Source organism: Micromys minutus (genome assembly GCF_963924665.1).
Source record: "Micromys minutus genome assembly, chromosome: 25".
Taxonomy (NCBI): domain Eukaryota; kingdom Metazoa; phylum Chordata; class Mammalia; order Rodentia; family Muridae; genus Micromys; species Micromys minutus.
In genome coordinates, this window is record NC_137960.1 from 4,944,405 (window position 1) to 4,957,671 (window position 13,267).

General features: G+C 49.7%; 1 protein-coding gene across 1 annotated transcript in view; it reads left to right on the plus strand.

The window, feature by feature from the left end:
* The first annotated feature begins 2,337 nt into the window (after window positions 1-2,337).
* Window positions 2,338-13,267, plus strand: part of BRPF3 (bromodomain and PHD finger containing 3) — a 35,060-nt gene continuing 24,130 nt past the window's right edge. The window contains exons 1-3 of the mRNA XM_080937801.1: window positions 2,338-2,452; window positions 6,998-8,468; window positions 11,165-11,321. Coding sequence (XP_080793927.1) covers window positions 7,024-8,468; window positions 11,165-11,321 — 1,602 coding nt within the window. The 5' untranslated portion in view covers window positions 2,338-2,452; window positions 6,998-7,023. The remainder of the gene's footprint in view (window positions 2,453-6,997; window positions 8,469-11,164; window positions 11,322-13,267) is intronic.

Consider the following 13,267-nt stretch of genomic DNA (forward strand, 5'->3'; position numbering starts at 1 on the left):
ATGGGTAGAGCTCAGGAGAGTTTTAATGAGAAAGGAGAAAAATAATAGAACAAATATTTAGAGTCAGAGACAGAGCTCTTGTTTTGTTCAACCTAATTTAGCTCTGTTTAATGGACAGGCCAGGGACTGATGACTTCAAACTCTTCAAAATAGCTGACGATTAAGTTGAATTAAATGCAGTGCCTTTGGGATGTCTGAACCAAATTTGTTTTTAATGACATAATTGTCGAATGTTACTTCTGAGATTACATCCCGGTGAACTGGCTACTTGTTAGGTTATGCTACAGGAAACTAATTTCTCGTGTCAAGAAGGAAAGTAAGGGTGGCTCGCAGGTTTTGAGGGTGAGGATGAGGAGGGGGAGAAACATGAGTTGAGCCGTCTCATGAAAATGACCGGGAAAGGCTGGTGATTGTGTAATGAGGCTGCCAAGTGACTTCAGTGGCTCGTAGATCACTGCAAGGACAAGCTGCACCATCTTCTCAGGGTTCCTATTTGCCCATTTCAGAGGGTAAAGGTCCCTCTCAATCATGCAAACAGGTCATGCTAAATAAACTTTGAGAACATCAGTCAAGAAACAAGTGCTCACATTCAACTGTGAAGAGTAAAAGACGAAAACACGTGTCCCGTGTAAATGTTTGCTTCACATTGTAAAAGAACAAGACATATGGGATTCCTATTTGCTCCTCAGTTAAAAAACACACACACACTCACAAAAACTAATTGTAATTGCAATATCTCTTCCTCTAGGGCCTTCCTTTCCACAATTAATCTTTCCATACCTTCCCTGGAATGATTATTCCCCCAAGCTTTAGAACAGTTGAGTAATTCACAGCTTTTCTTCTTCAAAGCTTTCAAAACACTCCAGTGGGGGGGGAGGGGGCTTGTTTGGCTCCACAAGCCACGCCCTTTCCTCCTTAAAAATTGGTTATTTTTACAGTACGGTGTTACAAGAAAACAGCCCTGCAAGGAAACCTAACTTCCTTGTTTCACTCAACTGTTTACTTAGGATGCTGAACATCTATCTATACGTCAATGTAAATAAAAACACAAAGTTTGGACCCTGAGTTTATTCTCTACCCTTTCAACTGTAGCACCCAGGTCCTGGACACCAGAGCCAATCGAAAGTCTCACCAGCCGATCAGGCAGGGGAAACGCTTTCAAAATATGTTATTCATCTTCATCTTCGATGGCAGTTTATCCATATACCCTTTATAAGCATCGTTAAGTATCGGTGCTTAAGATCTCAGCCACGAGAGGTAAGCCTTCAAATTTATAGGTACGCGGCGCGCGTGGAGGGGCAGAGGAACCTTTTCTTCAATTTATTTTATTTTTTTCTTTTATTAGAACAAAAGCCAGCTTGAGTACACTTCAAAGTCTGGGAGTTGCTGTTTGACAGGCAGGCAGTCTTTGAGAAAGCCGCTTAGTGCATTAAATTAACCGACTCCTGGCCAAATCAGATTCATGGAGAAAAGTATTTCCCATGCCTAGAGTGACAAACGGAATTACGAGGCAGGCTCAAGCAGACTGTCAAACTTTTATGTTTACTTTTTAAATTTTTCTTTAAAGCACGGATGGAAAAGTCCGGTCTGTGGCAGCCTTGTGTGAACGGAGAGCCTCACCTGGACACACGACAGGCGCGGGTCTTTCCCGGGCTGTCCGCGCTGGGGGAGGGGATGGGTGGACATCGTTAGACCTTTGTCCTGGGGGCCTGGGGAGGGACGACTTTCTGGCAGCCGCTCAGCCACCTGCGCTTCGGGAAAACACACACACTGTGGCCCTTGGGGGTCGCCCTGGGGGGCGAGCCTGGGGGAGGGGTACGGGTGGTTCCATCCTGGAGGCGGCGGGCCCCCCCACTCTGTGGCTGGGGTGGGGGGAAAGCCGTGGCTCTGTGGATTCAGAGTGGGAACCCCCGGCTAGATCAGCTCTGGGGCAGGAGGCCCGGGGTGAAGCGGAGCCGCCCGCGCTCGGCCCCGCCGCGCCCGCACCGCCACCGTGAGGCCGAGCCGGGGACCGTGCCCCGGTGGAGGTGGCGCCGCTGCTTCGCGCTCCGTCTCCCCGCTGCCGCCGCCGCCGCGCCGGGCTCGGGCGGGGGCATCCGCTCCGGTCTCCCCGCGCTTTCGCGCTCCCGCTTCGCGTGCGGCGGCTCGAGCCGGGGAGGGAGCGAGGGAAGGGGTGGAGGTGGCGGGGGGGAGGCCGAGGGGCGGATCCTGCCTGGGGGCTGATCCCTCCCTCCCCTCGGCCGGGCTCCGTGGCGGCAGCGGTGGTGGCGGCGGTGGCTCCATTCCCCCTCCTCCCCCGGGAGCGGCGCCCGGGCCGGGGGAGACGGAGCGAAGGGCCGGAGCGGGAGGAGGCCGCGCTCCCTCAGCCGGGCCGCGCAAGAAGCTGCTGGCTGGTCCGGACCGCCCGCGCGCAGGGGGCACCCCGAAGCGAGGGGCCCGGCCGGCGGCTGAGGTAAAATGGGGGCGGCGGCGGCGGGGCCGGGGCGAGCGGGGGCGGCGGGGGCCGACGGGGAGCGAGCGCTGCGCGCGAGGGGGTAGCTGGGGCGCACAGGGGTGCTCCGGTGGGGCGCGGGGGTGACGCGCGGGCTCTCCCCTGGAGCGAGGGCGGCGACGAGGCCAGGGAAAGCGCGCGAGAGGGAGCTGCAAAGCGAGGACCCCCTCCCGCACCCGCCATCTTGTTTCTCCCCGGTCTTGGCAGGCGAGCGGCTAAGCTCCGCCCTCCCCGTGCTCTCCTATTGGCTAGGTTAGACCAGAGTTCCGCCCTTAGGGGGCCGCTCTTGGCGCACGGGTTCCCCTTTGACGGGCAGGTCCGGGGACCAATGAGTGCTCGCATATCTGCGTCCCTCCCCCCCTCGTTCGCTGGCGCTCGCTTTCTCTCTGAGAAAGGGTCGGACTCCGCGTCTGTCTGTGGTGCGCCTGTCCTCTGGGGTTTTGGGGGAGATGTTTCTCTCTTTTCTCCTCCGAGGGGCGTCGTGAAGATTCCACTGGAAGAGGCGCCCCTTTAAAGGGGCAGGGACCTTGTCTGGAGTCGTACCTGATCTCATGAGTCTCTTGTGTGGCGTGCAGGGCAGGTTCCGTCCAATTGTTGAAACTCCTCATTCGGGGGCCAGGGTGAGGTGGGCAAGTTGGGGTTCACGGGCCGCTAAGAACGTCTCTGGAGGCGGGTGTTGGGGATACTCGGCAGTGTGTGTATGAGAAGAGTTGTGTACGTGAGGAAACTCCCGCCAAAAAAAAAAAAAAAAACCAAGCCTGGTCTAGTTGTTAGGTCCGTGTAGGCGAAACTCCGTTTCCCCCAGCAGTAGCCTAGTCCGGTCCGATGGGCTTGCTCCCTGTGACCGCGGGGGCCCCGAGTGGGGATGGCGACTCTTCAAAATTGATACTGAAGTATGTGTTTTCCTCTCCAGAGGCTGGCTTGCCTTTGGAGGGTTGGGGAGTCGAGCCTGTTGGCTGGGACTACTTCTGAGACCTTGAGGTTTGTACCAGATCTAGTGCCCCCAGGGCTTCGGGAAGTTGAGCAGAAGTGTGGTAAAGGTTCAGTGTCCTTTAACTCCAAATGGTGGTGTATGCCTGTCTCAAGCTGCTCCTCAGCCAGGTTAGCTTACGTCACACCTTGAGACTGAAAGAGACCTTTACACTGTGGTTGTCAGTGATAACTTATTGGTCATCCTTAAGGAGTAGATATTTTTACCCTTTTATTGATTTTTAATTTTTTAAATGATTATGTGCATGGGTATGCTGCCTGATACATGTCTGGTTTCCCTGGGAATCCAGAAAAGGGCGGCCAATACCCTGGAACTGGAGTTACGTTTGTGATCTATTGTGTGAGTGCTGGGAATCAAACCTAGGTCTTCTTAACTGCTGAGTTATCTTAATTATTTATAGAAAATGTATGTGCGTTGATGCTTTGCCAGCATGTGCCTATTAGGGTGTTGGATCCCCCGAAACTGGAGGTACACACTTGTTAGCAGTCTTGTGAGAACTAGGAGTTGAACCTGGGTCCTCTGGAAGAACAGCCAGAGCTCTCAACTGGGCTGAGCCCTCTCCAGGTCTGTAAACATTTTACTTTTTAAAAGAGAGTCTCACTATGTGCTATGGCAATCTGAAAAACTGTAGATCTGGTTGGCCTCTGCCTCCCAAGTACTGCGCCAGCACACCCAGCACTGTCTTGTCAATGCAGTGCAGAGGAAGAGAAATAAAAAACCTTGTCCAGGTTGTGTAGGACCAAGATTAGAACCTAGATTCGTGTAGAACATCTTCATAGAGATCACGGTGTCTCCCTGATGTTTGTCGCCTCCCAGCTTGGCTAGAAGATCTGGATTCACATCAGCTTTGTTTGAATCATACGTTTTCTGAGCTTCCGTTTTCTCAGGGCTGAAATGGAGATGATAATGTCTGCACCGTCTCTCCTGAGGTAGTTGTGAGAAATACTAAGAACAGGCCATTGTAGTTTGTTAGCGTATGCCGAACTGTTATAACTTAAGTCTTCCTGGTGAGGATGGCCTTGGTAACTGCCACTGCTCCTTAGGGGCAGAGAATGTTGGGAGAAGCACTCAAGGGTAGATTAGATACCAGTGTCCTGGGAGGAAGATTTCTGAGGTAATTGTACTTAGAGAATTCACTTCAGATTACGCCCTAATCAACTTGTCCTTGAATCCACTGAAGATCTCAGATAGGCTACTTAAAATTTAAAAGATTTCTTAAAGGCATTCCCAGAGCTTGCCAGGTTTGTGGTTGGAGATGTCCTAAGCGGTTATCTTAAGTACTGCCTTCTGCAGGAAGTACCTTGCATATTATATGTAGGCTGAAGAATTTCAGACGTCTTTACTCTGTACAGGGCCAAGAGATAGGGTTTCTAGCCTTGAGGCGGCTCAGGAGACTCTTTAGACCTCTGATCTTATTTATTTATTTAGATACAGGTTCTCAGTATGTAGCCCTGCCTGGCCTGGAACTCACTTGATGAAGTAAGCACACCTACCAATCCCCGCCTCCCAAGTGCTGGGATTAAAGGCATGCTCCACTAAAGCCAATACTACACTGGCTCTGATCCTCAGATAGAACTCATTCTTTGTTTATAAAAATTTAAAAGTGATGATATTTAATTGTCACCATTGTTGTCTTTGCCTCCCCTTTTTTAAAAAAACAAAAGAAACAACCATGATGTTAGCTAGGCATAGTAGCCTACGTAAGTCCTGAGTTCTAGGACAGTGGGTTTCTATGTGGAGAAACCCACTTTCAAAGGGTCTCAAAGGAACAAACAGCATGGTCTTGCTTTGTTATTGGCTTTGAGTTCAAGCAATCATTCTGAACTAGAATCTTATCTTCTAAAGCCTTAAGTATGATCTTTCCCATAATCACCTGTTTCGTTTACTGCATGGATTATTACACATGGATTATTACATTAGACTTGTGTATTATAAAGATCTGTGTGCATTTCTGTCCCCTAAGTGGGATAGAACTTCTTGAGGACAGAGATCATAATGCTTAACATCAAGGCTGGGAAAATGGTCAAGTGGGTAAAGGTTTTCTGTGTAAGCCCGAAGAACTGAGTTTGATCCTCCGCACCTACCAAAAGTCGAGTGCAAAGTGGGTCTCTAACTTCTCAGACTCACAAGAAACCTAACTATCCTTGTCTCCTAAGCATTGAGATCAAAGCTTGGCCATGCATCCTTAAAAATATTTGTATCATTTTTATCTATTTCTCCCCTGGGAGAGAGAGAAAAAGGTAAAAGGAAGGAGACACATGGATTAAGACAAGAAAGCATGGCCCTGAGGCCTGGCAATTAGAGTTAAGAGCAGCCCAGGTAAAACAGTAATAACTTGGGGTTATAGATAGGAAATAGATTTAACAACATAGAGAGAGGGTAGATATCTGTCTACCTCTAGTGCTGATTAAGGCTTTTGTAACTAATAAAAGTTGTGTGTCTTTTACCCCAAAACTAAATGATCAAAGGTGGTAGAAACCCCAAACTGAATTTAAATAAGTCTTACAACAGTTGTGGACAGAGACAAGTAGCTCTTGGGTGCTCATTGACTAGCCAATCTAACTGAAACCCCAGACTCCATATTCAGCGAGAGATTTTATCTCAAAAAAAAAAAAAAATAAAATAAGGTGAGGCATGATTGAAGAAGACACTTGACTTTAGTGTCTGCTTCCACACATGTTCGGGTGGGCAGGTGCCCATGCAGACACACATGTATACACTGCGCGCGTGCACACACACTCACACACACACACACACACACACACGTCTGTAATTTCAATCTCCTTAGAACCGCTCACTTTTCTAGGTATCTTTTCAGACACTTCAGGTGAATGAGATGGGTAACTCCTCGAAGTTCACATTCAACTAGAAGTAAGTAGTAGAGAATAGTAAACACAGTAAATTAAATAATCAATAGGATGAACAGCCCATTGCTAGACGAGGTAAGGGACTTCCCAAGACAGGGTTACTTTCTATAGGCCTGGCTGCTCTGGACTCCGTTCTGTAGACCAGGCTGGCCTGGAGCTTATGAGATCCACCTACTTCTGCCTCTGCCTCTTGAGAGCTAGGATTTGTAATTTTAAGATGACCAGAAAGAAAGTTTCACCGATAACTGACGTTTGTAAAGAGATGTAGAGAGGGAAGCCTTGTGAATGTTTTAGAGCAGATGTTCTCAACCTGTGGGTCTCGACCCCTTTTGGGGGCGGGGACTCAAACGACCATTTCATAGGGGTCGCCTATGGTCATTGGAAAACACAGATGTTTACATTATGATTCATAACAATAGCAAGGTTACAGCTATGAAGTGGTAATGAAAAGAACTCTGGTTGCGGTCACCACAGTATGAGGAACTACATTAAAAGGTCGCAGTGTTAGGAAGGTTGAAAACTTCTGCTTTAGAGGGCTGTGTTTAGACAGGAAACAGATCTTTGTGTCCATTTGAATGGATGGAAGGGTGAATGAATGCGTGTAGCAATGGATATCCCGCTCACACTCCCATGGCCTTCTCTCCTTAGGCCTGTCTTCGTGGTTTCCGGTTGCCATGAGGAAGCCGCGACGAAAGTCACGGCAGAATGCCGAGGGCCGGAGATCCCCATCCCCATACAGTCTTAAGTGCTCACCCACTCGAGAGACCTTGACATATGCCCAAGCCCAGAGGATTGTCGAGGTCGACATCGATGGCCGCCTGCATCGCATCAGCATTTATGACCCGCTTAAGATCATCACCGAAGATGAGCTGACTGCTCAGGATATCACCGAATGCAACAGCAATAAGGAAAACAGTGAACAGCCCCAATTCCCCGCCAAGTCCAAGAAGCCCTCATCCAAGGGCAAGAAGAAGGAGTCCTGTTCCAAGCATGCGTCTGGTTCCTCCCTCCACCTCCCACAGCCCAGCTTTCGCGTGGTGGATACAGGTAGCCAGCCGGAAGCACCCCCATTGCCTGCTGCTTACTACCGCTACATTGAGAAGCCTCCGGAAGACCTGGATGCAGAGGTGGAGTACGACATGGACGAGGAGGACATCGCCTGGCTAGACATGATAAACGAGAAGCGCCGAGCCGACGGGCACAGCGTGGTGTCGGCAGACACCTTCGAGCTGCTGGTGGACCGGCTTGAGAAGGAATCCTACCTGGAGAGCCGCAGCAGTGGGGCTCAGCAGTCACTAATTGACGAAGACGCCTTCTGCTGTGTGTGCCTGGACGATGAGTGCCACAATAGCAATGTCATCCTGTTCTGTGACATCTGCAACCTAGCTGTGCACCAGGAGTGTTATGGCGTTCCCTACATCCCAGAGGGCCAGTGGCTATGCCGCTGCTGCCTGCAGTCTCCCTCTCGACCTGTGGACTGCGTCCTGTGCCCCAATAAAGGTGGGGCCTTCAAACAGACCAGTGACGGCCACTGGGCCCATGTAGTCTGCGCCATCTGGATCCCCGAAGTCTGCTTCGCTAATACCGTGTTCCTGGAGCCCATTGAGGGCATCGACAACATTCCACCTGCCCGCTGGAAGCTGACCTGCTATATCTGCAAGCAGAAAGGGCTGGGTGCGGCCATCCAGTGCCATAAAGTGAACTGCTACACCGCCTTCCACGTGACATGTGCACAGCGGGCCGGGCTGTTCATGAAGATCGAGCCCATGAGAGAAACCAGCCTCAACGGCACCATCTTCACCGTGCGCAAGACCGCCTATTGCGAGGCCCACTCTCCGAGTGTTGCCACCGGCAGGAGAAAGGGTGACTCACCAAGGAGCCTCAGTGAAGTCGGGGATGAGGATGGGCTGAAAGAGGGTGGCGGGGAGGAGGAGCAGGAAGAAGCAGAGGAGGAGGGCCAGGAAGGCCAAGGTGGGGTGAGCAACCCCCTCAAGGGGGTGTCCAAGAAGAGTAAGATGACTTTAAAGCAAAAGATGAAGAAGGAGCCAGAGGAAGCTAGCCGAGAGACACCCTCCATCACTGTCCCCATGGTCACTGTCCCACAGATCCCCTCTTACAGGTGAGCCTTATGAGAGGGTCTCTTGGGGGACTCTTGGTTTGTTCTTCACAGGAGCCCATGTCTTCGCCAAATATGGTGGATGGATGGTTGGTCTCTGTGCTCCCAAACAGGCCTGTCACTAACCGACAGATTTTGTCTGTGCCCTCGGAGCAATGTGTTTCCTTTGGTTCAGAGTGACATAAAGTACTTGAGTAGCTTGCTAACACTACAGTAGTGTTCAGTGACAGTGACTAAAGTGGTCGTTTACACGATGGCACTAACTGACATTGTGGGCAGGGTAATTCTCTGCTGTTGACCATCCCATGATTGCTAGGTGGTTATCCTCTCTGGCCTTTGTATGTGCAGGCTGTGTCCTTATACTGGCTTATCTATGTGTCAACCCCAAGGGCTCTCACACAGGCTCCCCAAAACACGATTCCAAGTGGGGAGCCTTTAAGTGTTTAACACCTGCCTCCTGAAAATCTTTGATCTGGGAAAGATCAGAACCTTGTTATTTATGAGGGATGTATGTAGGTGGGGCGCTCCTCCTCTTGAGAAGCTTTACATTTTGGGGAAAGTGGAGCTTTATAACCAAGCCTCCCGCCCCTCCCACAGAATCCTCAGAGAAAACACTGCACCTGTGTTAAACCTCTGTTCAGTATCTGGGGGTGCTAGTGAGTTGGGAGTTTAGTGGGAAAGATTTTCCAGCAGAGCCCACCTCAGGGTTGATCCTTTAAAAGGTGTACAGTGGAAGCTGGGTGTGGTGGTGTACACCTTTAACCCCAGAGCTTGGGAGGCAGAGTCAGGTGAATTTCCAGCTTGCTATACATCATAAATAGTTCTAGGCCAGTGGGGGCTGCACAGTGAGCCCATGTCCAGAAAAAGAAAAGGATAGGAAGACAAGTGTATAGCCCTAGAAGAGGAGGGAATCTTGGAGAGTATTCATCTAATATAGTCCTTGCACCTTCTCCCACATTCCCAGATGAAGAAACCGCAGCTACGGGAGGTAAAGTTGTTCTCTCCTTTGTTCAATCAATGAGGTATTTATTGAGCACTTACTACATGCCACATCCTGTTCTGAGGGGTGGGGTGAGGTGGGAAGGGGCAGATTCTGGGCTGTAAGTGTTAGGCTCTCTTGAGTTGAAGGTTATGGGTAAAGGAGCATCCAGCAGGTTGTAGGAAATTGGCACTGTGAGAGGAACACACAGCCTGACCTGCTGGGAAGGCACTTCAGCAACTCTGTGTCTTCTAGGCACAGGAGTAACTGGGTCAGTGCTCAGTCCCCATTTGTGGGGTGTCCATACCCTTGGGCTAGCTTTTGGTTGAGATAGCTGAGCCATCTTTCCCAGGAGCCAGATTTGCTGGCTAAGAAGAAACACTCCATGTAATAACGTGTATGCCCTTTGGTAAGTTGTTTAATTACTCTAAGCAAACTCACCAGATAGACTTGAGAAATCTGAGTCAAATCCTTAGCACAGTACCTGGTAGGTAGTAAGCGCTCAATAAATGGTGGCTACTGCTGCTGCTGCTATGTTATCTTGTCCCCACCCCACCCGCACAAATGCTGTTGACCCCACCATGGCCAGGAGGCAGAGGGAGGGGGTGGCCTGCAGGTGGGCAGGTGTGCTTGGCATGGGTGCTGGTGGGGAAAGGCCTAGGTAAGCTTGGCTTTGGGCAAGAACATCTGAGTGGAGACAAGAAGGCATTGAGTGGTGGTGCCCGCCCTTCCCGCCCCATCTTTCTTAAGCTTCATCTCGATTAGCCACCGTTAGCTCTCCTCCTGTGGAGTGGGGCAAAGAGATAAAGCCCAGGAAGGTGGAGGGGCACTGGGGCCTTGCTGACCTTGGGCGTGGGCCATACAGTGAAGAGGTCACTTGGGGCCCTGTCTTAGCTGTGTCACGAGCGTTGGTCTACCCAACCTGTGTTCCTCAGGTGCCTGTCCATACTCTGAGGAGGGGACAGTGCAGCTCCCCAAGGTGTTCATTAGATCCCTTCCTGTCCAGCCGCCATAGCCGTTACTAGTTTAAACCCAGGTCTCAAGACCTCACTTTGCTGGCTGCTCTTTTAGAGCGTCTATCCTCTATGCCTATCTATGCTTAGGTTTTTGTTGTTTTTCCCTTTTCCCCTTTGATTCAAAATTTAGGCACTTTTAGGATGCTAAGAGAGGTCAGCTGGCTATGATGCCATATGCCTATAATCCTAGTTACTTGGGAGGTTGAGGCAGGAGGATCGTAAGCACCAGGCCACCCTGGGTAATATAATGAGACTCCATCTATCACGAGCATTGATGCACACACAAAACCTCTCAGGTCATGTTACTCTGAGGGGTTACATTTGGGTACAGAAAGCAGTAACCTGCATATTTTCTTTGAGCTTGGATCTTGTGCTGTTACCAAGAAGAGGCTGTGGGTTCAGGAGCACAGGCCTATTTCTCAGCACCTGGACTGAAAGCATCTGAACAGTAGGCGGCAGGACTGTGTGGGGTTCCTTCAGATCAGTTCTGCAAGGCAGGATGGAGAAGCGGCAAAATATGTTCAGTCTGAGCTGCTTAACTGCCGTCTTCTCTCAGCCCGCCCCCGAGGCCGGGCATTTGGTCACTTCATTCTGTTTTCCTCTGTACAGTTCAGAAATGAGCTGAGATCTGAAGGGGGTGTACAGCTGAGTGTAGCCTGAGCTTCCCACTGACCTGTTTCTCACTCCCTGTGCCTCTACCCAAGGTTGAACAAGATCTGTAGTGGTCTCTCCTTTCAGAGGAAAAACCAGTTCATGCAGCGGCTTCACAACTACTGGCTACTGAAGCGGCAGGCTCGGAATGGCGTCCCCCTCATCAGACGCCTGCACTCCCACCTACAGTCCCAGAGAAATGCTGAGCAGGTGGGTACAGTGACTGTTGTGGAGGAAGATGGGGGGAAGGAGAAGACCGTGGAGCTGGGATGGTGCTCCTCCTTCTCCAGCCACTCAGGTAGCCTTTGACAATAGCAGATCACCCTATGAATAGTGATCTGTCTAGGAAGAGTTTGCCAGTTTACTAGCATTGCAGAAACCTGCAGACCTGGCTGGGGCCCCTTTGAAAGGGAGATGCTTTGCATGGTCATGAACTACAGGTAATGGCAGAGAACACTAAACTGCATCTATGTGCCATTAGGGAATGAAAACAAAGCCTTCAGTTCTTTCCTCCCTGTGTCTTCTTTCCATCTGTTCTGCCTATCTGTAGTCCATCTGTTGCCTGGTGTGTGTGTGTGTGTGTGTGTGTGTGTGTGTGTGTGTGTGTGTGTGTGTGTGTATTTTCTCTGTCATGCCTATGAGTTATGCCTGTGTCTGATGAGTTTTCCTGTGTATTAATCACAGAACACAAACAACACAGAAACAATGGGATGGAATGAAAGACTCTGGTTGTTTGTTTCAGATTTATTTTGTGTTTATGAGTGTTTGACCTGCATGAATGTCTGGGTAGGTGTCTGTGGCTCTCAGAGACCAGAAGAGGGCATTGGCTGACCTGGGACTGAAATTATAAATGGTTGTTAACCACCATGTAGGTGCTGGGAACTGAACCCTGTTCTTCTACAAGAGCAGCCAGTGCTCTTAATACTCTGCTATCTCTCCAGCCCAAATGAGGGCTCCTTACAGAAAAGGTGACAGTTTTATAAGGAGAAGACAATGTACCCTGACCTCAGTATTGCAAATAGAACTTAACAAGCTGTATCCAAATGTTGTTTTTAAAACTTATGGTGGATATTTAAGGTCACTTCTAACCTCTTGACTGCTTTCAGCAAGATTATCACAGCACATACACACATACATGCAGTCACACACGCTCAGGTGACTGTGTCAAAGACATGGAAGAGAACATAAGATAAAAGCTGTGCTTAGGTTGTAAAAGTTGATTGCATAGGAAATTTAAGTCCAACAAAGAAACTTTGTTCTCTTCAAAAGGCAGGTTACACTTAAACAAGCTGAGTATATGATAGGACAGCAGATTGAGGGCAGAGCTTTAAATGATCTCAAAGCATATTAGTAACTGGGCTAGAGAGTTTGCCAAAAGTTTAATCTCTTTGAGGCCAAGAGGTATTTTTGTTTAAAAAATGTATTGTTATAAGGCTTGACTCAAGGATAGACTTCAGGACAGAGGGAACAGCCAGCCCGGTGTCACAGTTCGATAGACCAGGTCCCCCAGATGTCTTAGAGGAGGTGGGCTAAGAGAGAGCAGAGTGTCACATTGCGTAAAGTAGGAAAAAATGCCCTGTGCCCCTAAGCATTTCATAGTAAATGTCCCATTGTGGCAGCCGCTACGTGCTTACTGTTTTCTGCTCCCAGTTAGTCCCTTCGCATTGCCCACAGCATCAGTTAATTCTTTCTTACCTGCTCCATCCCATTTACCTTCGGATCCTCCAATGCCACCACAGAAAGCACACAGTTCACGTGACCCATACCTTGAGCATCCCGTTTGCTTGCTGTCACAGGCCTCTCTCTTCAGTCTGGTCTCTCTTGAACCTCTGCTTCCCTGAAGTCTCTGCAACATTAGCAAGCTCCTCCCAGCAAGTCCTTTCTCAGACTGTCACCTTAACCATTGTTCCACGTTGACATCATCTATGCAGCTTTATAACCTTTTCTGATTTCTTCCTGTTGTGGTGTGTGTGTGTCTGTGTGCATGTGTGTGTGAGTGTGTGTACCCACAGTGTATATGCATCTTGTTTGTGTGATAACGTGCCAGTTGTCTTCCAGGCTCTGTTACTGAACTTTGAACTCAGTGATTGGCTAGATTTCAAAGACTGGCCCGCCGCAAGCTGTAGGCTTATCCATGTCTCCTCCTGTATACGGAG